Source organism: Macroventuria anomochaeta (assembly GCF_010093625.1).
Source record: "Macroventuria anomochaeta strain CBS 525.71 unplaced genomic scaffold BU25scaffold_55, whole genome shotgun sequence".
Lineage (NCBI taxonomy): Eukaryota > Fungi > Ascomycota > Dothideomycetes > Pleosporales > Didymellaceae > Macroventuria > Macroventuria anomochaeta.
In genome coordinates this window covers 32,207-51,771 of record NW_022985416.1, presented here as the reverse complement: position 1 = coordinate 51,771, position 19,565 = coordinate 32,207, and the positions used below count along the sequence as shown (strand labels likewise).

The 19,565-nt window shown below is 52.5% G+C and overlaps 7 protein-coding genes across 7 annotated transcripts; 4 read left to right on the top strand and 3 right to left on the bottom strand.

Annotated features, from left to right (window-relative positions):
- On the top strand, nt 1-651 carry BU25DRAFT_404435 (uncharacterized protein; the record flags this gene model as incomplete). Its single annotated transcript, XM_033705123.1, has 1 exon — nt 1-651. The coding sequence occupies one exon, from the start codon at nt 1-3 to the stop codon at nt 385-387; it is 387 nt and encodes a 128-aa protein (XP_033555641.1). The 3' UTR covers nt 388-651.
- Nucleotides 555-2,874, top strand: BU25DRAFT_237607 (uncharacterized protein). The gene is made up of 3 exons (XM_033701481.1): nt 555-734; nt 784-1,563; nt 1,611-2,874. The coding sequence occupies exons 1-3, from the start codon at nt 721-723 to the stop codon at nt 2,746-2,748; spliced, it is 1,932 nt and encodes a 643-aa protein (XP_033555640.1). The 5' UTR covers nt 555-720; the 3' UTR covers nt 2,749-2,874.
- A 1,429-nt stretch (nt 2,875-4,303) lies between these two features.
- BU25DRAFT_482780 (uncharacterized protein) lies at nt 4,304-5,081 on the bottom strand. The gene has a single exon (XM_033711142.1). The coding sequence runs from the start codon at nt 4,868-4,870 to the stop codon at nt 4,547-4,549; it is 324 nt and encodes a 107-aa protein (XP_033555639.1). The 5' UTR covers nt 4,871-5,081; the 3' UTR covers nt 4,304-4,546.
- A 2,348-nt stretch (nt 5,082-7,429) lies between these two features.
- BU25DRAFT_416100 (glutamate decarboxylase) lies at nt 7,430-9,831 on the top strand (the record flags this gene model as incomplete). The annotated part of the gene is made up of 8 exons (XM_033707699.1): nt 7,430-7,458; nt 7,519-8,051; nt 8,102-8,166; nt 8,217-8,314; nt 8,366-8,476; nt 8,527-9,197; nt 9,242-9,439; nt 9,492-9,831. Coding segments are annotated over exons 2-7 (1,409 nt in total), but the record flags the coding sequence as incomplete, so codon positions are not given.
- Nucleotides 9,832-10,508: 677 nt separating this feature from the next.
- BU25DRAFT_354316 (putative sterigmatocystin 8-O-methyltransferase precursor) lies at nt 10,509-11,865 on the bottom strand (the record flags this gene model as incomplete). The annotated part of the gene is given in 4 exon segments (XM_033703508.1): nt 10,509-10,861; nt 10,911-11,335; nt 11,380-11,666; nt 11,686-11,865. Coding segments are annotated over 4 exon segments (1,245 nt in total), but the record flags the coding sequence as incomplete, so codon positions are not given.
- Nucleotides 11,866-12,137: 272 nt separating this feature from the next.
- Nucleotides 12,138-13,934, top strand: BU25DRAFT_416097 (uncharacterized protein). The gene is made up of 4 exons (XM_033707698.1): nt 12,138-12,491; nt 12,539-12,929; nt 12,981-13,721; nt 13,812-13,934. The coding sequence occupies exons 1-3, from the start codon at nt 12,318-12,320 to the stop codon at nt 13,517-13,519; spliced, it is 1,104 nt and encodes a 367-aa protein (XP_033555636.1). The 5' UTR covers nt 12,138-12,317; the 3' UTR covers nt 13,520-13,721; nt 13,812-13,934.
- Nucleotides 13,935-13,995: 61 nt separating this feature from the next.
- BU25DRAFT_379573 (U3 small nucleolar RNA-associated protein 10) lies at nt 13,996-19,503 on the bottom strand (the record flags this gene model as incomplete). Its single annotated transcript, XM_033704201.1, has 3 exons — nt 13,996-14,606; nt 14,658-19,026; nt 19,127-19,503. The coding sequence occupies 3 exons, from the start codon at nt 19,501-19,503 to the stop codon at nt 14,064-14,066; spliced, it is 5,289 nt and encodes a 1,762-aa protein (XP_033555635.1). The 3' UTR covers nt 13,996-14,063.
- Nucleotides 19,504-19,565: the final 62 nt, after the last annotated feature.

Genomic DNA, 19,565 nt, shown 5'->3' with positions numbered 1-19,565 from the left:
ATGCGCACATCGCCACCTGGATCATCTGGAGGATCTCCACAGAGCATGATACCGCCTCCAAACCCTTTCGCACACGTACCACCACCAATTCGTACAACGACCCTGACTGCCCCGCCTCTCTCACAGGTTGAAGCAAGATCACCTGGCCACGCATCGAACTCATATTCTCATTCTGTAGCATCCAGCGCAGCGTCTGTTAGTCTACCTGAGATGCAGAATCATGATGCTCCAATTTTCGGGATCTCTTCGTCCCAGATCTCTTCGGCGAATCTCAACGCGCAGAAGCGAGCGTACAGGCAAAGGAGGAAAGATCCATCTTGCGATGCTTGCCGAGAGCGAAAAGTCAAGGTAAGTCCGAGTGTCTCTAAAATACAAATTGCAAGATGAAAAGACTCTTGTAAGTGGAGGGTGGCAACAACCAACTACGTTCGACGTCGTAAGCTGTGGGTGCTATCTTTGTCGCAGAAACACTTTCTTTGCGCCAAGGTCGTCGAGCCGATTAGTTGGAGTCGATGGCTACGAAAATAATTCACTCAAGGCGGCCGTGGAATTGCGGGTTCAGATGTTAGGATGTCTACGCTAGAGCGAAAGCTGCTTTGGAGTATGTAATTGTCTTGATGCTGACTGCCATCGTAGTGCGACGCCACGGAGACCTCAGCATGTTCTGAATGCTCCAGCAGGAATCACAAATGCCAATTCACAAAGGAAACAAATAGACGCATGTCTTCGATCAAGTAAGCACGTTGGCTCAGTGTTGGTCGCTCATGCTGATCACCTGTACAGACAAGTTCAGGACCTCCAGAGCCAGATCGCCGAATTGACCCAAATGAACACACAGCTACGGACAAAAACAACCAGCAAGGAAGAGCTTATACCAGACCGCGCGGATGTAAAACGCCGTCTGTCCGACGAACCGAGTGGACCACCAGCCGTTCGACACAAACTCACTGCACCTGTCATGCACGATTTCGACCATGTACGGAGAAACATCCAGACCTACTCACAGGGCATTTTCGACACACCTCACGTTCGAGCAAGCGCTCCGCTCGAGGAAGGATCGGGCTTACCTGAAGTACCACCACGAGCAGATTTTGCGCATCTATCCAGGTCATATCTGAACCACGTACACGGGTGGTATCCAGCGATTCACTGGCCAATCTTCCAACGCGAAGTAGATGAGGTGTACACGGCACGCAGCTTCTGCGGGATGCCTCAAGAGTGGATCGGACTGTTCTTCGCAGTGCTGGCTTGTGGTAGCTTGCAAAGTTCCGCAACACCAGGGAGCCCTCCGATCGCCTCAGATAGGGGGATGGCATTCTTTGACATCGCAACTCAAGCACTGACGCCCTGGGCGCAAGACCTTACGATCATACATGCTCAAGTGGCATTGCTTTTGAGCATTTTCGCCGCAGAAAGTAACATGAGGTCGGCAGGGTCCATGTGGCTATCTAATGCTGTTAGGGTTGCTCAAGAACTGTGCATTAACACGGAAGTCGATTCCTGGCCCGTTGTTGACGGCGAGATTCGGCGTAGGCTTTGGTGGGCGATCTACTCGCGAGATAGGTACGGCTGCTATGAAACGACAAGACGCAGTAGCTGACATGTTGCAGGATCACATCATTTGAAGCGAACAAGCCGATGCTTATCAACGATAACGATTGCGATATCTCTCTTCCTTCCCCTGCAGACGACCGCTACATACAGCCCCAAGGCTTCTTCCGAACCCACGCGAACACGGCACCTTTCACTGGCTCTCTGGCTGTCATACAGATCACCCGCATATACGCGCCATTGTACCAGGCCTTGAAGTCTAGCATGATTACTCCTCAAACGCTGCAAAGCTTCGATTCAAAATTTAAATCTAGAGCACAGCAACTGCCTGAGGCATATCAGACGAGCTCGACTGCTGCTTTGGAGACTGCGGCGCTACCGCCCCTCTTTGTCCTTCTTACCGCCCAGTACCACTTGTACAGACGCAACCTGTCACCTGTTTGTCATCTCACTGAGCGAAGGGAAGCTCTTCGACAGTGTGCAAGCGTGGCTCAGGAAACTGCAAAGTATATCTCAAGGGCACTCCACACCCCGCCGAAGGCAGAGATAGAGAAGAGTTGGCCTGCGAGAGTAGCGCCCATGGCAAGTAACCTGACGTGCATGCACCTCTGGCGATGCATTCTTGTACTGTGTTTCCGAGGCGACTACGATGCGGCACTGATGTGCTCACACATGCTGAGTGTGGTTGGAAATGTGCGGCAGGTCGGTGTTGGTTGCGGGAAGAACCTTGTCTTCGTCCTGGAAAAGTTGCTGGACCGTATACAAAGCGGACACGGCTCGCCTCAGCAGCTTGAGTATGATCAGGAGATGTTGGCTTACATCAGTGGAGACGTGCAAGCTGGTGTTGAGCATGGTTGGGCGTGGGCAGGTACAGATCTGACATCCACAAAGTCTCCTCAGATCGCTTCATTCGGCGCCTCACGACTCCCTGGTCAAGACCAGCCCATGCGCGATCGCCCGACTTCTGTCTCGCCAGCACAAGAATGGGAGGGCTGGGGCAGAGTGGATCGATTAATTCGACAACTGATGGACGAGAACCGCCCAAGAACCGCACAGCCAACGTACTACCCACCACCGCACAATCCTGTCAAACGAGTTCAGCTTGGTTCGAACGATCAGTCGCCACCAAAGCCAGCGCCTCTACCGAGCCCCGCACCATCGAACGCCAGCCGCATTAGTATCGCCAACATCATATAAGCATTACACGCGAGAAGAGGAGGATCACAAAGGAAAAGTGCCTTACGAGAGTGGCATATACACAAGCGACGATTCCCTTATGTTGCGCATCATGGTTCGACCCTTAGCGTTTCTTTGTCCTATGATCATGTCTCTCATATGTTTCCTCGTTGTTGCATTTGCACGGGGGTTGGAAGTAATTCAGAGTGAGCATGCAGCACTGTCAAACATTTGGTTTCGGCATGGGGTCAGCTCGACTCGAGCATTCAGTATTCAGCATCGCACACATTGCATAGTCATTACCAGCAGTAATGCACCATGGTCAGCTCGTCTGCAGAGTTGCACGGCACAATCACACAGATCTGAAACACTACGGCTCACCTTCGTCCAGCTGAGGCTGCACATGCACTGAGGCTGCTCTCCCTGCTGACATAGGCTCGCGTCGCAATCTCACCTGCAGATCTACTTTCAGCTTCTCGAAGATCGTCCAATTGAAATCGACTCTTCGAACTCCGATGATACTTGGCGGACGATAGCTGCGATACATGGACCTGAAAGATCCTTGGCAGCACAATTGTCAATCGACAGGACCAGATTGCTCCAATTCCAACTCAAACAAGCTACATGCAAGTTTGATTCTTTTAAACCTCAAGTCTTCAAATCAAGTAAGTCAAGCCTCTGGAGGAATATTTGAGCTCAAATCAAGTATACAGGGGCGACTTGATTCGATATGTTTGATGTGCTCGATGAGTTCGTTGGTGTTTTCGGTGCTGAATGGTGTGAATTCTCAGTGATATTTTGGTGTTGTGATTGGCTGTTTTTGCATCAGTACCCGTACCCAGCCATCCCTTGCTCAGCTGTTGCTCATCGTCGCGCACTTTTGGCTTATTATCGCGTACTTTTTGCCTATACACGTCAGCTCAGGGTGAGTTTTGAGACCTCGTTGCCTTTCTGATAGCCTAGTATGCCTCCCAAACGTGCAAACAGCAACCCTAGCAGCGCCGATGGCCCCAACCTGCCGCAAAAATGCGTTAGAAAATACACGCGTAAGACCCTTGAGGGCAACGAACTGCCTTGCAACCAGCCAATTGAGCTACCAGAGACGCAAAACAAGCCCACCAAAAAACCATGTTAAGCAAATCCCAGAGCTCTAGTATACCGCCTCCAAGCACCTAGGCTATTGTTGACGCACCAAATGGGCGACCGTGGGAGCTTCAGCTGCTGGGATTGGTGCCCGAGGAGGCGATTGTAGCGCCTATCGAGGCGTTGGCGGCGGCCACGGAGGCTTCGATCGAGGAGCAGGCGTCAATATTGGAAGCCGAGGCGCACGCTCACCGGCAGGAAGAGCTGAGTCTTTCAATACGGCTATCGTTTTGCGCTTAAGGTCAACCGGTAGTTGACAAACATGACAAAAAGTTAAAGGAGTGTACCTTCTGCCTTTTAAACGCGCTCAGCGGCAGGATAGGTGAGGTTACTTCTGCCATACCTTCACCTGCCAGACACCTTGGCTCACAGAGGCACGGCCACCGCTTAACTGACCACGGCGTTGAGCCTCCAAAGCTTGCCGCCGGGCAGTCTACTATCAAACAGGCACTGCGTAAAGATGTTGATGTCAGCCAAGAGGTTGCCAACAAGCTTGGCCACTTCAATGTACAAGTTTTGGGGTGCTCTGGTTAGTAGATAACAACTAGTCATTGCATACTTTTGAGAGCAAGGGCTTCTGGAGGATGATGCAGTACGCTAATCTTGCTGTGGTGGAGGCCTTGTGGGTAAGTCACAACAGTGTAATGCGCTTTGTAATGTGGGTGGAGGAGTGCCATTATAAGGGGAAATACCCATGACAGCAAGGACCTTTGTGATCATATTGAAACGCTCCAAAGAACTGTAGTGCACAGTCCTTGCAATTGCAATCCTTCCTGACATCACTGTGATAGGTCTCATCAGCCTTACACCAAACTCTCTGCATGCCTTGCTCTTCTCCAACATGTGCAGGAGACTTGTCAGTGAAGCAGACCTTGCGGAAATCATAGCCAAGTCCATCTCCAACCTTGTATTTGTCTGGGTTGTGCATCAATGCCCACTCATATCTCCTTCTATTGTGTTGATGAAAGTGGAGGCTTCCATGCAGCTCTTTGGCACGCATAACCAGCTTGATACATAATATTCTCAAATGTTGATAAGCTGATTTCAGGTACTATGCATCTGAAGTTGTCATGCGCAATTGCTTGCCAGGACTCCTGCTTGCAGTGTTGGCGGTCTTGGCTTGTGATCTGGATGATCTTGTCCTTTTGTTCTTGCATCAAGATTGCACTCCTTCCATGCCCAAGATCATTCTCAAATAGAATGGGACCCCATTAATCAACTCTGTGCTCTTCTGCCTTTTGCTCTACATGTTGCACAAATGCAGACAAGTTAGTTTGGCCACAGCGCATGTGTTAGGAGAGTGCATTAGCAGATGCATAACCATGAAGTAGCAACAATTGCGCCAACCACAAATGCCTACATCACAGCAGATAATTTGATGCAGGAAGTTCTAGGAGGCTTGATTTCAAAAACAACTTTGTGTTTATAAGGCTTGCAACAATTAACAGACATGGTTGCAATGAGTGTGAGGGAGCTGGCCAGTAGGTAGCCATGACAGGGACAGACAACAACAACAGATTGTATTTTAAAAGATGTAGCTTCAAAGAGCTACATAACAGGACAGCTACAGTGTTGAGGTTGTATCTTTGTAACGGGGTCATGTGTTGAAGTTGTACTTTAAGCAAAGCTCGTAAGCACTATTCGATTGGTTCTCGAGGATGAACTCTGGCTCTGGAACAGTAGGGGTAAGTCGCCTGGGTGAAACACCTAACGACGGCTTGGGGTAACGATGAGTAGTACAGGCAATCTGTCTAGCTCGAAGGTTGGTTGAGATCCAATGACAAACTTAATTGACGAGGTTGAACACGAACCATAAGGGTTGTGTTCCTACACATATATATACAGTCCACCAGATCTGCTCGTTGACGAGCAGAGTCGGTCCTGGCCAATCCGGATGGATTGCGGTTCGTCAACGAGCACCACGTCATGCTTGTTGACGAGCACCGCACCATGCTCGTTGACGAGCTCTGTCACGTGTGTCAGCTCGGCTGAGAGCAATCCCCTAGGCGCCGGCCGGGCGGCCTTGCCTTGCTGCGCCTTCCCCCAGGCCTCCGTGTTTGGTTGGCGGTTACTTATTGCTTGTCGTCCTATCGTGGGACGTAGGATCGTAACATCATGGTGCTGTAGGGAAGTAGGCTGTCACGTGTCGGGACGATGGCGCTAACCCATCGGGACGCTAGCGTGGTACGGACAAGAGCGCATAGATAATCGGGCACACAATGGCCAGGAAAACGGTAGCAATTAATCTTATGGGACCACCCCCCATTGTTACTAAGCTCGCTGTCACAGATACCCTTACAATCTTAAGCAAAGCTTGTAGGCACTAGTTGGGTTGGTTCTCAGGGATAAGTGTAGCATGAAGGAACAAGGGGTTGATCACTTAAGCAATGCTTGGAGTGATCAGGGGTAGACATCTAGTCCAAGACCATGACATCTGGGGGCAATGAGTAGTACAGAGTAGACTGTCTGGCTTGAGAGCAGTTGAGATTCCAATAACAAGTTGATCCAGTTGCCATGGTCTTTGACTAGACAACTACCTGACTATTACAAAGGTTATTACAACCTGCCCAGATAGTCTACCCCTGACCACCCAAGCATTGCTTAGGTGACTGTCAACCCCTACGGACTCCCTGTACCTCCGCTCATCACCAAGAACCAATTGAATAGTGTCTACAAGCTTTGCTTAAGGCACAAATTGCAACAAGGAGTTCAAAAAACAAGGAAATCCTGTTTAACATTAGCTTGCTCTCTGCAGTAAATACCCTAGTTGAGTCAATTGGCAATTGATATAATGACATTATCTGCCTCCAGCTGTGATTGTGAGCAGATGTTTAGCGAGTTGGATGATCTACTTGCTTCAAAACAATGTAACATAGATCTGTAGTTGCTAGAAGCACCCCTATGTGTGTGCCAATGGGTGCTGGCTGGGTTTATGAAGCTGAGAACTGTGCTGGCTGTTGACCAGAGCAACAGCAATATTCTTAAATTGTACAAAATGTGCAAATAGGAGGAAATTTCCCAAGTAAATGCCAAATACATCACCTTTCTAGGCACATAAACATCAAATATACTTGCAAATATCAAGTCAAATCAAGCCTACAACACCCTAAGTTAAGTATATACTACACCAATTGCAGGTCAAGTCAAACATTTGGCAAGACTTGACTTGGTTTGTTTGTTGACAAGTGTGCTTCGCAGTGCACGCAGATCACGGACACTTGTTCCGACTGTGTGGAGGCGTTGCATCGACCGCTGGAGTTGAAGAGCTCACCTTTTCCAGTGTGTCCATGTCCTTGAAGACCAACATCATTTTTGAGATCTCTCCCAATCACGCTCGGGGCGTTCCTGGTCCATACAGGCCTCGGCCATTCGCCCCGCAGTGACATACTGCCAGCGTCAGTTTCCTGCCGCGCGAGCAAGCGGCGCCTCGGGCGGTGGGAACGTAAACAGAAACAAGCTTCTTGGGCAGGTGCTTAGCGAAGCCCCGCTATGACGATCCTCGAATGAGCGCTGTGGGCAAGAAACCACTGGCAAGGCACCGTGTTGGCAGCTGCGCATTCGATGTCTCAGTCGTTTGCAGGAGCAGCGGTGAGCGAGCACACACATGAAGCAGATGCATAGCTACACGAAGCTGATTGATTGTCACAGTGACACGTACGTCGAAGGAGCTGGTACGAAGCTGGGAACGCGTGCATGTGGTGTTTTGGTGGCATGGTGGGGTAGCTGCATCCCAGACACGGACGTAATCCTTCCTGCACCAGCATGATAAAGCTATGAGGCCCGCGCTGGCCGGGCTAAATACCTCATCTTGCTTCTCCACAGGAACCTTTCTTCTCCAATTCTTCTCTTCTGCACGCCAATTGCTCTTCTAAAGCCATCATGGTGCACGTCAACCGCGTTTCCACCGACAAGGAGATTGAGTCTATCCGCTCTCAGTACGAGAGCATCGACACTATCCCCCTCACCGAGGAAGAGGAGCAAGACGACTTCACAGCCACAGTCTATGGCAGCAAGTATGCTGGCGAGGACTTGCCCCGCCATGAGATGCCTGAGCGTGAGATGCCGGCTGCGGTCGCGCACCGTATGATCAAGGATGATCTTACGCTCGATGGCACACCGACACTCAACTTGGCGTCGTTCGTCACTACTTACATGGAGAAGGAGGCTGAGGAGCTTATGGTGTAAATACCACACATCAATCCATCCTGGACAGCTTCTGACATGCTACTAGTGACGCCTTCTCCAAGAACTTCATCGACTATGAAGAGTATCCCGTCAGCGCCGATATCCAGAACCGTACTTACCGGCTATACGTATTGAGAGAGAAAGTGGCTAAGGCAACACAGGATGCGTGTCCATGATCGCTAGGCTGTTCAATGCCCCGTCTCACGATGATGCCAACACGATCGGTACCTCGACCATTGGCTCCTCAGAGGCTATCATGGTGGGTTGACATATGGACAAGGACAGATCAATGGTGGCTGACATGTTCTAGTTGGGTGTACTCGCTATGAAGAAACTCTGGCAGAAGAAGCGCAAGGCTGAGGGCAAGTCGACTGAGAACCCCAACATTGTCATGAACGCGGCTGTGCAGGTTTGCTGGGAGGTCAGTGTTATGAAGGTAACATGCATGACCTTTGCTGATATCTTGTGTAGAAAGCTTGCAGGTACTTCGATGTTGAGGAGAAGTACGTCTACTGCACCAAGGATCGCTACGTGATCGACCCCAAGGAGGCCGTCGACCTCGTTGATGAGAACACAATCGGTATCTGCACCATCCTCGGAACCACTTACACCGGCGAGTACGAAGACACAAAGGCTATCAATGATCTCCTCATCGAACGCAACATCGACTGCAACATTCACGTTGACGCTGCTTCTGGTGGTTTCGTCGCCCCGTTCGTCAACCCTGGTCTGCTGTGGGATTTCCGTCTCGAGAAGGTCTCATCCATCAACGTGTCCGGCCACAAGTACGGCCTCGTATACCCTGGTGTTGGTTGGGTCGTGTGGCGTGACCCTAAGTACCTCCCTCAGGAACTCATCTTCAACATTAACTACCTCGGTGCCGATCAGGCATCTTTCACCCTCAACTTCTCGCGTGGAGCGTCGCAGATCATTGGGCAGTACTACCAGCTGATCCGCCTCGGCAAGCGCGGTTACAGGAGGATTATGTTGAACTTGACCCGCATCGCTGATTACCTTGCTGCCAACCTTGAGAACTTGGGTTTCATCATTTTGAGTCAGGGGAAGGGCGAGGGTCTGCCGCTTGTTGCTTGCCGTCTCGATAAAGATCTTGACAAGAAGTACGACGAGTTCGCTGTGTACGTTCAGGTATCAGACTTGAAGACGAATCATGCTGATATTGAAACAGTGCCCATCAGCTCCGCGAACGTGGCTGGGTCGTACCCGCTTACACCATGGCGCCACACTCGGAGAAGATGAAGCTCATGCGCATTGTCGTTCGCGAGGACTTCACCAAGTCGAGATGCGACGCGCTGATCTCCGACTTCAAGCTCGCCCTGCAAACACTTGACTCCCTCGACGCGAAGAAGATCGAGGAACACAAGGAGTGAGTCATCCTGGATACCGAAAAAAGTAGCTGGCGTAACTGACACGTCTAGGCACCAATTCTCCATGCGCCGCCGCACGACACTGCACCAGCCCATAGTCAAGAAGAGCACGCAGGAGATCTATGGAGACGAGGACCACAGTCTTCAGGGCCAGCACGAGAAGACACATGCTGTCTGCTAAGTATCCACAAGGAGTCAGCATACGTAATGCCAATGTTCTCGCATGAAGTAATGATGAGGGTATAGATGTGAACTGTCGATTGGTGTACTATCGAAGGGCGAATATGTATGGTGCAAGGGCATGGACGCTGACTAACGAGCTGGTCAGTGAGAGCGCCTGCTGCGCGGGACAAGTAACGACGAGAATGAAATAAGCAACGATGAACATGATACAGTCTTTGATATTTCCTTTGCGACTGACACACCATCACGTGACATGGAAGCCTAAGCTTGCGCCACCATATATGATACGATCGTCAAGGCAGATACTCACGTGCAGCATTACAGTCTAGCAACACCAACTTCAGATAATCATGTGCTTCCCTACTGCCTAACTTCCAACTATATAAACCCACCCCATCTCGCCCTCCCCTTCCCTCGACATCTTCTCTTTGCCATATGGCTTAGATCCAGATGTAGTATCTGTTCTGTCAAGGGTAACACCTTGGATTTGGTCCTATCGAGACCCGTCCAGCGACCGTACGGTTGGCTGTTATCGTATTTTTGGAGAGGCTGCTGAGTCACTGTGCTTGCACATACTGAGGCGGCGGGTGCCCATCCTATTGCACTACGCGGATGTGTGCGCTGATTTTTCGTCGACTTTACGCTACGGCGGGAGTTGAAGAAGAAAGAAGAATTGTTGAAGAAAGTCAGCTTTGATTGAGGAGATGATGAAGCGAGTGTACACTCGAATCTTTAAGAGTGAGCTTGCGAAAACGCGCATCTGTGAACCGAGCAATGCTCCTTTGACCTGCATTTGTGCGTTCCAAGCTTGAGATATTGGCGAGGAAAACTCTTGCCTGACTTCCCACCAATCTCTAACGGAATCCTACCTACGCGCCCATCCTATCACCGCCACTGGTCCTGATACCTCCTCTTCGCAATAATAATGCTGTCATCGAACTTCGTAAACTTCCTAATCTCCACCACCTCCAACCCCGCCTGGTCGATAATCCACCGCCAATGCTTCTCCCTCCTCTCTTGCGCATCAAACATCGCTTTCATCGCCAGGCTCAGCGCGGCCGTGTACTCGACACCTGGCGCGGTAGCATCGGGCTTCTCGTCGGGCAGCGTTTTGTCGTCGATGTAGATTCTGCTGGCGGGGTTGTGTTGGAGCGCGGGGAGATGCATTTGTAGGATCTGGATGCATGTGTCGTCATCAAAATTGTGCAGGATTTGGCGGAAGTAGTATGCTCGTGCGTCTGGGTGTGTCAGTATCGATGATTTCTTGAAGTGTTCGGATGGGCTTACTATGCACAGGCTGTTCGGTGAGGAAGTCGTGGGCCATCAGCTCCATGCCGTGGACTTTCAATGCCTTCTCAAGAACGGCTGGTCGGTCTTGTAGAATGATGCGACCCTTGAGCTCGGGGAAGGCTTTCTTGAGGGCTGCGCATTGTGATCCGTTTCCGCCGCCAACATCGACGAATACCACGTCTTCTGCACCAACGCCTTGCGCAATTTCAGTGTCGAAGGAGACCGCATCTAACCAGGTGGGGAGCATGGCGAACTGGGCTTCCATAAATCGGTGAAAGGCGCCTTGCTGAATAGGGTGCGTCTCCATCCAGGTGTAGAAATCTTCCTCGCTGTGCTGCCCAACCTTGAAGGCGGTCTTCCCATCCTGAGAGTTGCCGAGTACTTGGTTCAATGCAATGAAAGCTGGGGCGCAGTTGTCATGACTGTATGGTCAGTAGGAATTCATGTGTACAATGGCAAGACTAACAAGTGAGTGACAGCATCGTTGAAGAGCGGTACGAGAAGCATGTGTGTCAGAGGAGTAGCTTTGTATGTTCCTGGGCTCGACTCAATGGCCATGCCCTGTGTGCACAAATAGTCCAACACAGATTCTAGGATACCTTTTGCAAGGCCACTCGCCTTAGCGAGGCCGTCAAGCTGTGCTCCCTCTGGATTCTTTGCAAGAGCGTCGAATATACCTCGATCTTGACCAATGCGTGCGGTGACAAGCGGTAGAGGCTGTGAGTGGGTCAGCAGTTGCAAGGTGTCACAACGCTGCACTCCAGTCACTCACGCCGTACACCAACCGTTGCATGGTCTCAAACGGCTCTTCTACCGCACTCGCAGCTTGTCGAGTCAACTTCTGGAAGTCACGTTTCTGCGCATCATCCTGGAAGTAAGAGCTAGGATCGGCAGTGAGAATCCGCAGCTGCTCAATGAGAGCCTGGGGATTGGCTTGCGACGTCATCTTCGAGGTTGTGCAAGGTCGTGATTTGGTGATGAGCTCGGATACGCTGCGGGACGCGTGGGGATTGCTTGAAATAATGAGCGGCTTGGTCTAATATCTCGCGGCTCGGCTTATCGCTGTAAGGAGGAAGGTGCGCTCGGCAAAAGGATGGATTATGCCTGTTTGACTCGCTCATACGTCACGCTTGCCTGCATGTGTAAGAGGAGTGATCCTTCGCTTAGATTCAAGACCTGTGCCACGCGGATGCAGATAACCAGAACGAATCAAACTGGTCTTATGCATCTTGATTGTTCCTGCTGTTCCGACACGGCCCGTCGATTTACCGTTGCTGCGGAACCAGCCTTGCGAGGCAGAGCAATGGTAAAACTCATCAAAGGACGCACGTCGCGAACTTGCGAGTGTCGTGACTCATGGCTCTCGAGTGTCGATTTCCCATCTTCTGCACAGTCTGAGTGAGGATGGACACATTCAGCGAACGAGATGCGGACTCGATCCCAGATCGCGGGCCTACCCTCATTATCATGATGTGGACTCTCACATCTCTTTCATTTGTTACTATCGTTCTTCGATTCAACTTTCGTGTGCGTAAAAGACAGGTTGGGTGGGATGACATATTCATGGGTACGACCTGGGTACGTATAACCACAAAGGAAACTGAGGTGATATTGACTGCTTCAAGGTGTGCTTCGTTGGGTGGTCCGTTGTGTTGACGCTGTACGCTAATCGAGGCGGGTGTCAGCACATCTGGGACGTCCAAAAGCGCGGCATGGACAACTTGACCCAAGCTATACTATTAAATTGGACCTCTCAGATCTTCGGCATCGTGGGCGTGGCGACTGGAAAGATCTCTATTTCAGCATTACTGCTGACCATCGTGCGAGACACAGGATGGAGATGGCAGCGAATGTACCTCTGGACAGTCACCATCATCTTGACGAGCTGTGTGGCAATCTCATGCTCGCTACTGACCTTCCTGCAATGCAGTCCGCCGAGACGTCTCTGGGATCCGCGAGTAGATGGAACATGCATAGATCCCAAGATCATGGCTGGTTATGGCATTTTCACTGGATGTAAGTCAGTCTGATGGTCGTTGCTTCATTTCAGTATACTCACGTCGCTAGCTTTCTACACCTTTGCCGATGCTAGTCTAGCAATCATCCCGCTCACTATCTTTTGGAAGCTCCGTATCAGCATGTTTCAACGAATCCAGTTATGTATTGTGTTTGGGCTCAACATCTTGACGTCGATATGCTCGGGCATCAAGACACAGTACCTTGCAGAACTTGGGAATCGTACGGATCAGACATGGGCGACATACGACATCTTTGCCTGGGTTACAGCCGAGCTTTTCCTCTTGGTGGTGTGCGGCACGGTCCCAACCCTCTACCCTCTTCTTCGTGGGATACAGTGGTTGCTCTCGTTTATCAGAAGCAAAGTGGCTCAACGACCATCGTCAGATAAAGAGCCACTGAAACAATCGGACGAGGTGTTGACCGTTGGGAAGATCAGGATGCGTTTGAGGAGAGAATGCACGGAACTGCCAACTGATGAGAGTGGAAGCGAGGCTCAGATGAACAACAACAACAACAACAACAACAACAACAACAACAACAACAACAACAATGACCAGTGGCGTATCCGGGAAAGAGCACAGCGATGACACAGAAGCTAAATTCATCGTCATTGCCTGATTCTCTACTACTGCCTCTCCGCCCTTCTTGACGCTTTCCCCTCGACACTCTCGCCACTCAGCTTCCCGCCTACTCGGTCGATAAGAACATGGGTATCTTGTCCCAGTGACACCGGAAGCAGTGAATGGAGCAAAAGGGCCCATCCGAAACTCAGATCGTCCAAGCCAAACGGTATGCGGACCCCTGTCTCCCCTCAATGTGAATCTTCACTCTCGGTCTATGGACAAAGTTCGAGATGCCGGACCTTTCTGACTTGATCAGGGACAGCAAACTCCGCGAGCTACTCTTTGGCTGCTAGGTCCTATCCCCCCTAGGGTGGTTGGTCACTCTGAAGATGAATGTGGTCTCTGAGATCTAACGCACTGGCTGAATGTAGCTGCCATTTGCACAACGACAGCCCACAGCACATCATAAATTGTAGTAACGTTTCCAATTAGAACATGTCCCCTCCCAGATCCACACCTGTAAATGCTAACAAACAACAACTCCTAACACTTTTCATGTCCGATTGCTTTACTGCAACATCCCCTCCAAATCCTCACCCAGGATCTCCTCCACAGATGATATCCACCTCTGTGTCTCCCTCTCCACCATTTCATCATCATCTTCCCTGAGCTCGCTAATGAAGGGCAGCATCTCTGGCAACAGACCCAGCCACTCCTCTCCCAACCTCTTTGTAAGACTCTGCTCACACAACACTGTCGCAAGACGTGTGTGCGCCTCCTCATCGCGCATGTACTTGAGCAACACTGCGTTCATCTCGCGGTGGTTATCGAGTGAAGATGCGGATGCAGCGGCGAGCTCGGTGATGGTGGGAATGACGTCTGTTGTGACATCTTCCGCAGCGGTGATGGTGAGCAGCTTGAGGAGCGGCTTCATGATGACGCCATAATGCGAAGGTGCTTGCCAGAAGCCATCCTGGTCGTGCTGGAAGGTCTTCTGTAGCGCTGAGAGGACTACGCTGCGTAGATCTGAGCTTGCATCTTCACTGACGAGCTGTTCGAGCAGTTTGGCGACGTGCTCGATGACGTAGCTTGAGTATGTTGTGACGATGGACTGTGCTATGTTAGCTATGTAGAAGTGAGGCGATGAGAGTAAGAGCCGTACCTTGAACTTGTCGAAGAAAGAGGCAAGGAACCTGTAGAAGGTGATGGCGCGCTCTGGCTTCGCGCCAATCGGTCCTTCCTGGTCGACTAGTTGCACGAAGAAGGGGCGGAAGGTAGCATCGTTGAGCTTCAACACCATTGCGACCACAGACTCCACGAGAGTGTTCTCGAGCTGCTCGACTTCTTCGTCATCGAACTCCACATCCCTCTGTGAAGTTATCGCTGTACGCAGGTTGAGGGTGGAGAGGATCAGGTTGAAAAGCGTTGAGCTAGACTTGATAAGTTTAGCCTTGGTCTGGACGTGAACTGTGGAGCGAAGTAGCTCGAGGTGTTCGAGCGATGCATCGAAGCCTTGGGAGACGGCATGTGTCCAAGTGGACTGAATGGCGGCAAACACCTCCTGCGCGCCAAGGTGTTCGGATACACTCTGATAGAAAGCGCGACGGCTCTCGTCGCAAGCTTCTTCCAGATCCGCAGCGGCGGAGCGATGCGACAACCGCAGGGCTTTGTCAAGATACTCTCGCGAGAACATGTATCCAAGTCGCTCGACGATGTCTGAGATGAGAGTGTAGACTGCGTTGTGCAGACCGACGTTCTCCTCCACAATAGCTTTGGAAAGATAGTCGAACGCGACCGGCAGTACAGATGGCAGAAGTGAGATGAACTCGTCTTCCAGCACGTCCACAATGGAGGTCAGACACAACAGAGAGAGAACGCGGAGTCTGTCATCGCTATGCGATAGCGACTGTGGGCCAGCAATGGTCTGGGCGACCGAAGCAACAGCGGATGCATCCTTCTTGCCGAAGCGCTCTACAATGCTGTCAATGCAGCTGACGGAGATGATCTTCGCATCCAAAGACTTTGACTGCTGCAAGACGTTCTCGACGCTAGGCAAGAACGAGACCAGTGCGTGGACAGAGTGTCGATCGTTCTGCACAACCGAAGCGGCTCGTACTTGCACCGACTTGATAGCCGCGATTTGTACCTGAGCATCCGTCTTTGCGAGAAGCAGCTCGGCTGACTTGATGAGCTCGGTGGTGGGGAGGAGGTCCAAGGACCGGGCGAGCACACGGCTACAGCACTCGTACAGCTTGGGCGTGGATGCGACCTGCTTGGAGAGCTGAATGGTGACCTCGACGATGCTAGCGAAGACAGTACGAGGTCTGCTGTTATCAGACTTGCGTCGGAATGCTCTGGTGACGTGTGCGCGAAGTCTGTCATCAGCCGCGAGGTCTGCAAGGCACACCAAGAGGTTCTGGATAGCGGATTCGACTTCAGCGGGCTTCTTTTCGTTCAGACCGAACAGTGTATCAGAGACCTTGCGCTTCGGCCCAGCAGCATCAACCGCGAGATCGAGGTAGCCCTTAAAAGCATCGAATGTATGTATGGGGTCGAACACAAGCAGAAGCTCGGTCGAGAATCTGCGTTGAGTCTTGCTGTTGTGGTATCGGTCAGCCAGGAGAGCAATGATTGCGGACAATGAATCCTTAGGTCCGAGGGTGCGGGCAAGTTCCGAGAACAGCTTGAGCCTTCGGTGCAACGGAATGTGCTCGAAGGCTGCGGTGAAGCTTAGCAACAAGTCTGAGACGCCAGTCAGGAAGTTCTTGTGCTTTGCACGCAGCGAGGCAGCCAGTTGCGGGACGACACGCGAGATGGTCTTGTCGACGACCTGAGCCGAGTAGTCGTCTTGCTGGCGAAGCAGAGTCGAGCCGATGAATGTGAAGATGGGCATCAGGTTATGGAGGATCAAGTCCGGAACCCACGTTGCGAGGTTGGAGATCAACAGGAGCGCGCTGTTCTGCACCTGTGGGCTAGTGGAGTGTCGAATAGCATCAATGAGAAGATCGGCACGGACGGCTGATTGATAGTCGGTCACCTCGGGATGCTCCTTGAAGAAGTTCACCATAGGTGTCAAAGCGCCAAGAATCATGCTCTGCAGGTAGACCAGCTCGGAACCCGACTGTTGCTTGAGCGGCTGCAGGTCACCGAAGACGTTGAACAGATTCCTGAACAAGTCAGGGTGCTGACCAGGAGTCGATCCTTCGATCAGTTCCAGGACCAGGGTGAGTCGTCTTAGCAGACGTTGCAGCTCATCTGTAGACGATACCTCCACCCGTGCCATCTCGTTGCGGCTGGTGCGTCTTCTCTTTTTACTTGGCGGACCTTCGGGCATCTGCAGCGCGGAAGGAACACTGTCGAGGAAAGCGATGAGAGTAGGAGAGTCGAGCTTGACATTGCGCAGCGTCTCGAGGGCACGCTCCCTGCAGAGTTGGTCGAAAGGCTCGGTGCTCTCCTTGAGCGACAAGTCCAGCATGGCCTGAGCGAGCGGGAGCTTCAAGTCGGATTTGAAGGAGGGCCAGAATGCATTGATCTGGTCGAAAGCGGCAGCGATCAAGGCAACGCGCTCCTTGTTGATGGATCCTGAGACAACATCGCCAAGCAATTGCGCGCTCTTAGCCTCCTTCGCCATGAGGGCATTGAGATGTCCTTTGTCCGCGTCTTCGACTGAGAGTTGCTCGTCTGCACACTTTGTAGCCACATCCGAAGCTGCAAGCGCGCACCACTGCTGGACCAGCGGGATGACAGCGTCGCTGCGAACAACGGCCGAGATCTTGCCGGAGAAGGTGAAGACTGGCAGCACGTTCACCCTGACCTTCAAGAGAGGCGTAGCGGATACGTGGCTGGCCAAGAAGCCGAGGACTGCAGTTCGGACGGGCGCTTTGATGCTCTGCTTAGACTTTGCGGACTGCGAACCTTCCAGTGCATCCCTCACTCCTGCCATGACGAACTTTGAGTCCATCACACATTCTTCAAGCACCGGAGTGAGGACTGATGTTAGGAAGGTGGCAGCATCATCGGTCTTGAGCTCGAAAGGCTCGCCAGCACCCTTGCCGTACAAGCCAGCGCCCCAGACCTTTGGCGTTTTCGAGGCCGAGCGCTTGGACAGCGTAGCAACGCACGCTGCAGCAGAACGGCGGACAAGGGACGATGTGTCGCCGAGTGCGTGGAGAAGGTAGGGGATGATGTGTTGGAAGTCTGCGGTTGCTGCGGCGCGCTTGATGGTGGATGCGGTGGCGCGGAGGGCAGCGACTCGAACAGGAGCGGATCGTGAAGTGCACCATGCACGGACCAGGAAGGTAAGATACACGTTCGACTTGTCGGCGTCCTTTTGCCGGAGCTCCGAGGAGGCAAGGAAACGAGTGGTCTGGTTGGAAGACACGGCTTGCTCGAACGCCGCTGCGACAGCGTTGTAGTCGTTCGAGGCGGCGGAATCCAGGAAACTGCTGGTCTCGAAACTTGGAACTGGTATTGTCGACGCAACGCTGGTCTCGTCGGCATCGACCATCTCCTCGTCTTCAGACTCGAACGCAACTGCTTGTGCATCCTCCTCGATGGACTGGTCAACGGAGAGGCCAAGCGATTCTAGGTCGATGTCGTTGTCCTTGGCAGTGATCTGCATCTTGCTCGCCAAAGTACGGTCCTCGGCGAGTGTAGCAGCGAGCTCGAGAAGCTGGCCGTGCTCTTCAGAGCCGGCCGCGCTGTCCCGTACTGCCCGAAGCAGCGTGGACAGGACAATCTGCGCCTGCGGTGCTGTGAGGAGCTTCGACTCGACAATCTCTGTGAACGTAGCGCGCTTCTCGTCCGAGCGGCTGGCACCACGCAGTGCGCCCAGAGCACAGCCTAGCGCAAGACGACCAACAGAGCATTGCGCGGATGCCGTTGCCAAAGCGGCTGGCAGTTGTGGTACCCTCAAGAGCCTCTTCGTCACCGCATTCGGCATCTGCGCGCTCCATCGCTGCTCAGCGACTGTAGCCAGGACCAGTATGCACTGGTTCAGCGAGTCGGCGTCCTGTGCCAGAACCATGGCCTCCATCAGGCTGTCTAGCACCTTGTCTCCCAACTGCGCACTGGTGACGAGCGCATGGACCATCAGGTAGCATGCCACAACCACCTCTGGCCCGTTCGAGACCCTCATCGAGCTGTTGAGCACGGGAAGCACTCGGAGCAGCACCTCCTCCGTCTTCTGCGCCTGCATCTCGCGCCTGCCCGATGTGGCGCTGTTGAAGATGCCATGGATGGCCTGGTAAGTGAGAGTGGCCCAGAAGTTGAGCAGAACTGTCGACTCGTGCCCGCTTTCGAGAACGCGAACGATGTACGACTGGAAGGCATTGAAGAACTCGGGGGTGTTGATTGCTGTGTAGACAATCGTCTGTCTTGGCGGATTCGTGTTCGCCTGAATGTACGGGAAGAGGAATCGCAGCGCATGCCGCGGCTGGGGTGGGAGTATCGAGAGTAATGCGACGAACTGGGGCGTCTGGTGGTAGGGGAGATAGGTGAAGACGAGCGTCTCGGTGTTGTGTTCGTGCACCCTGTTGGGTTGTTAGCATGCTTGCACGCAGAATGCAGTCGCGCTGCGTGCTCCTTCCCCCGCGCTTTGCTCATGCGGAAAGCGCGACCAGGGCTACGCACTTGAATCTTCTGACGAGCCACTCCAGCGCCTTCTGCGCCGGCTTCAGCAGCAGGCGCGGCCCCACTAATGTGATGAAAGCCTCCAATACCGTGTTGAGCTTCCTGTTCTCCGCCTCGGTCATCTGCAGCCTGTCCTCCTCCGTGCTCTGCTCGCTGAACAGGCTGTTGGAGAACTGGCGGAAGCGGGGGTCCAGTGCGCATAGCTCCCGGTAGCCGTCATGGCATATGAGGTAGAGGCTCGCGAACGACTGCGATCCCGCGACCTTGGCCTCGAACAGCAGCGACTTGCCGTGCGCCGACTTTTGCGCCTTGAGGTCGAGCTGGTGGGTGCTCGAGGCGGCAATGGCCGCGAGCTGCTTCTGCAGCGCTGTCGCCATGTTGTGCGTGTTTTGGTGATTCTACGAGCTTATCTACAAGCTTAGGAGGGTGTGCGTGGGGT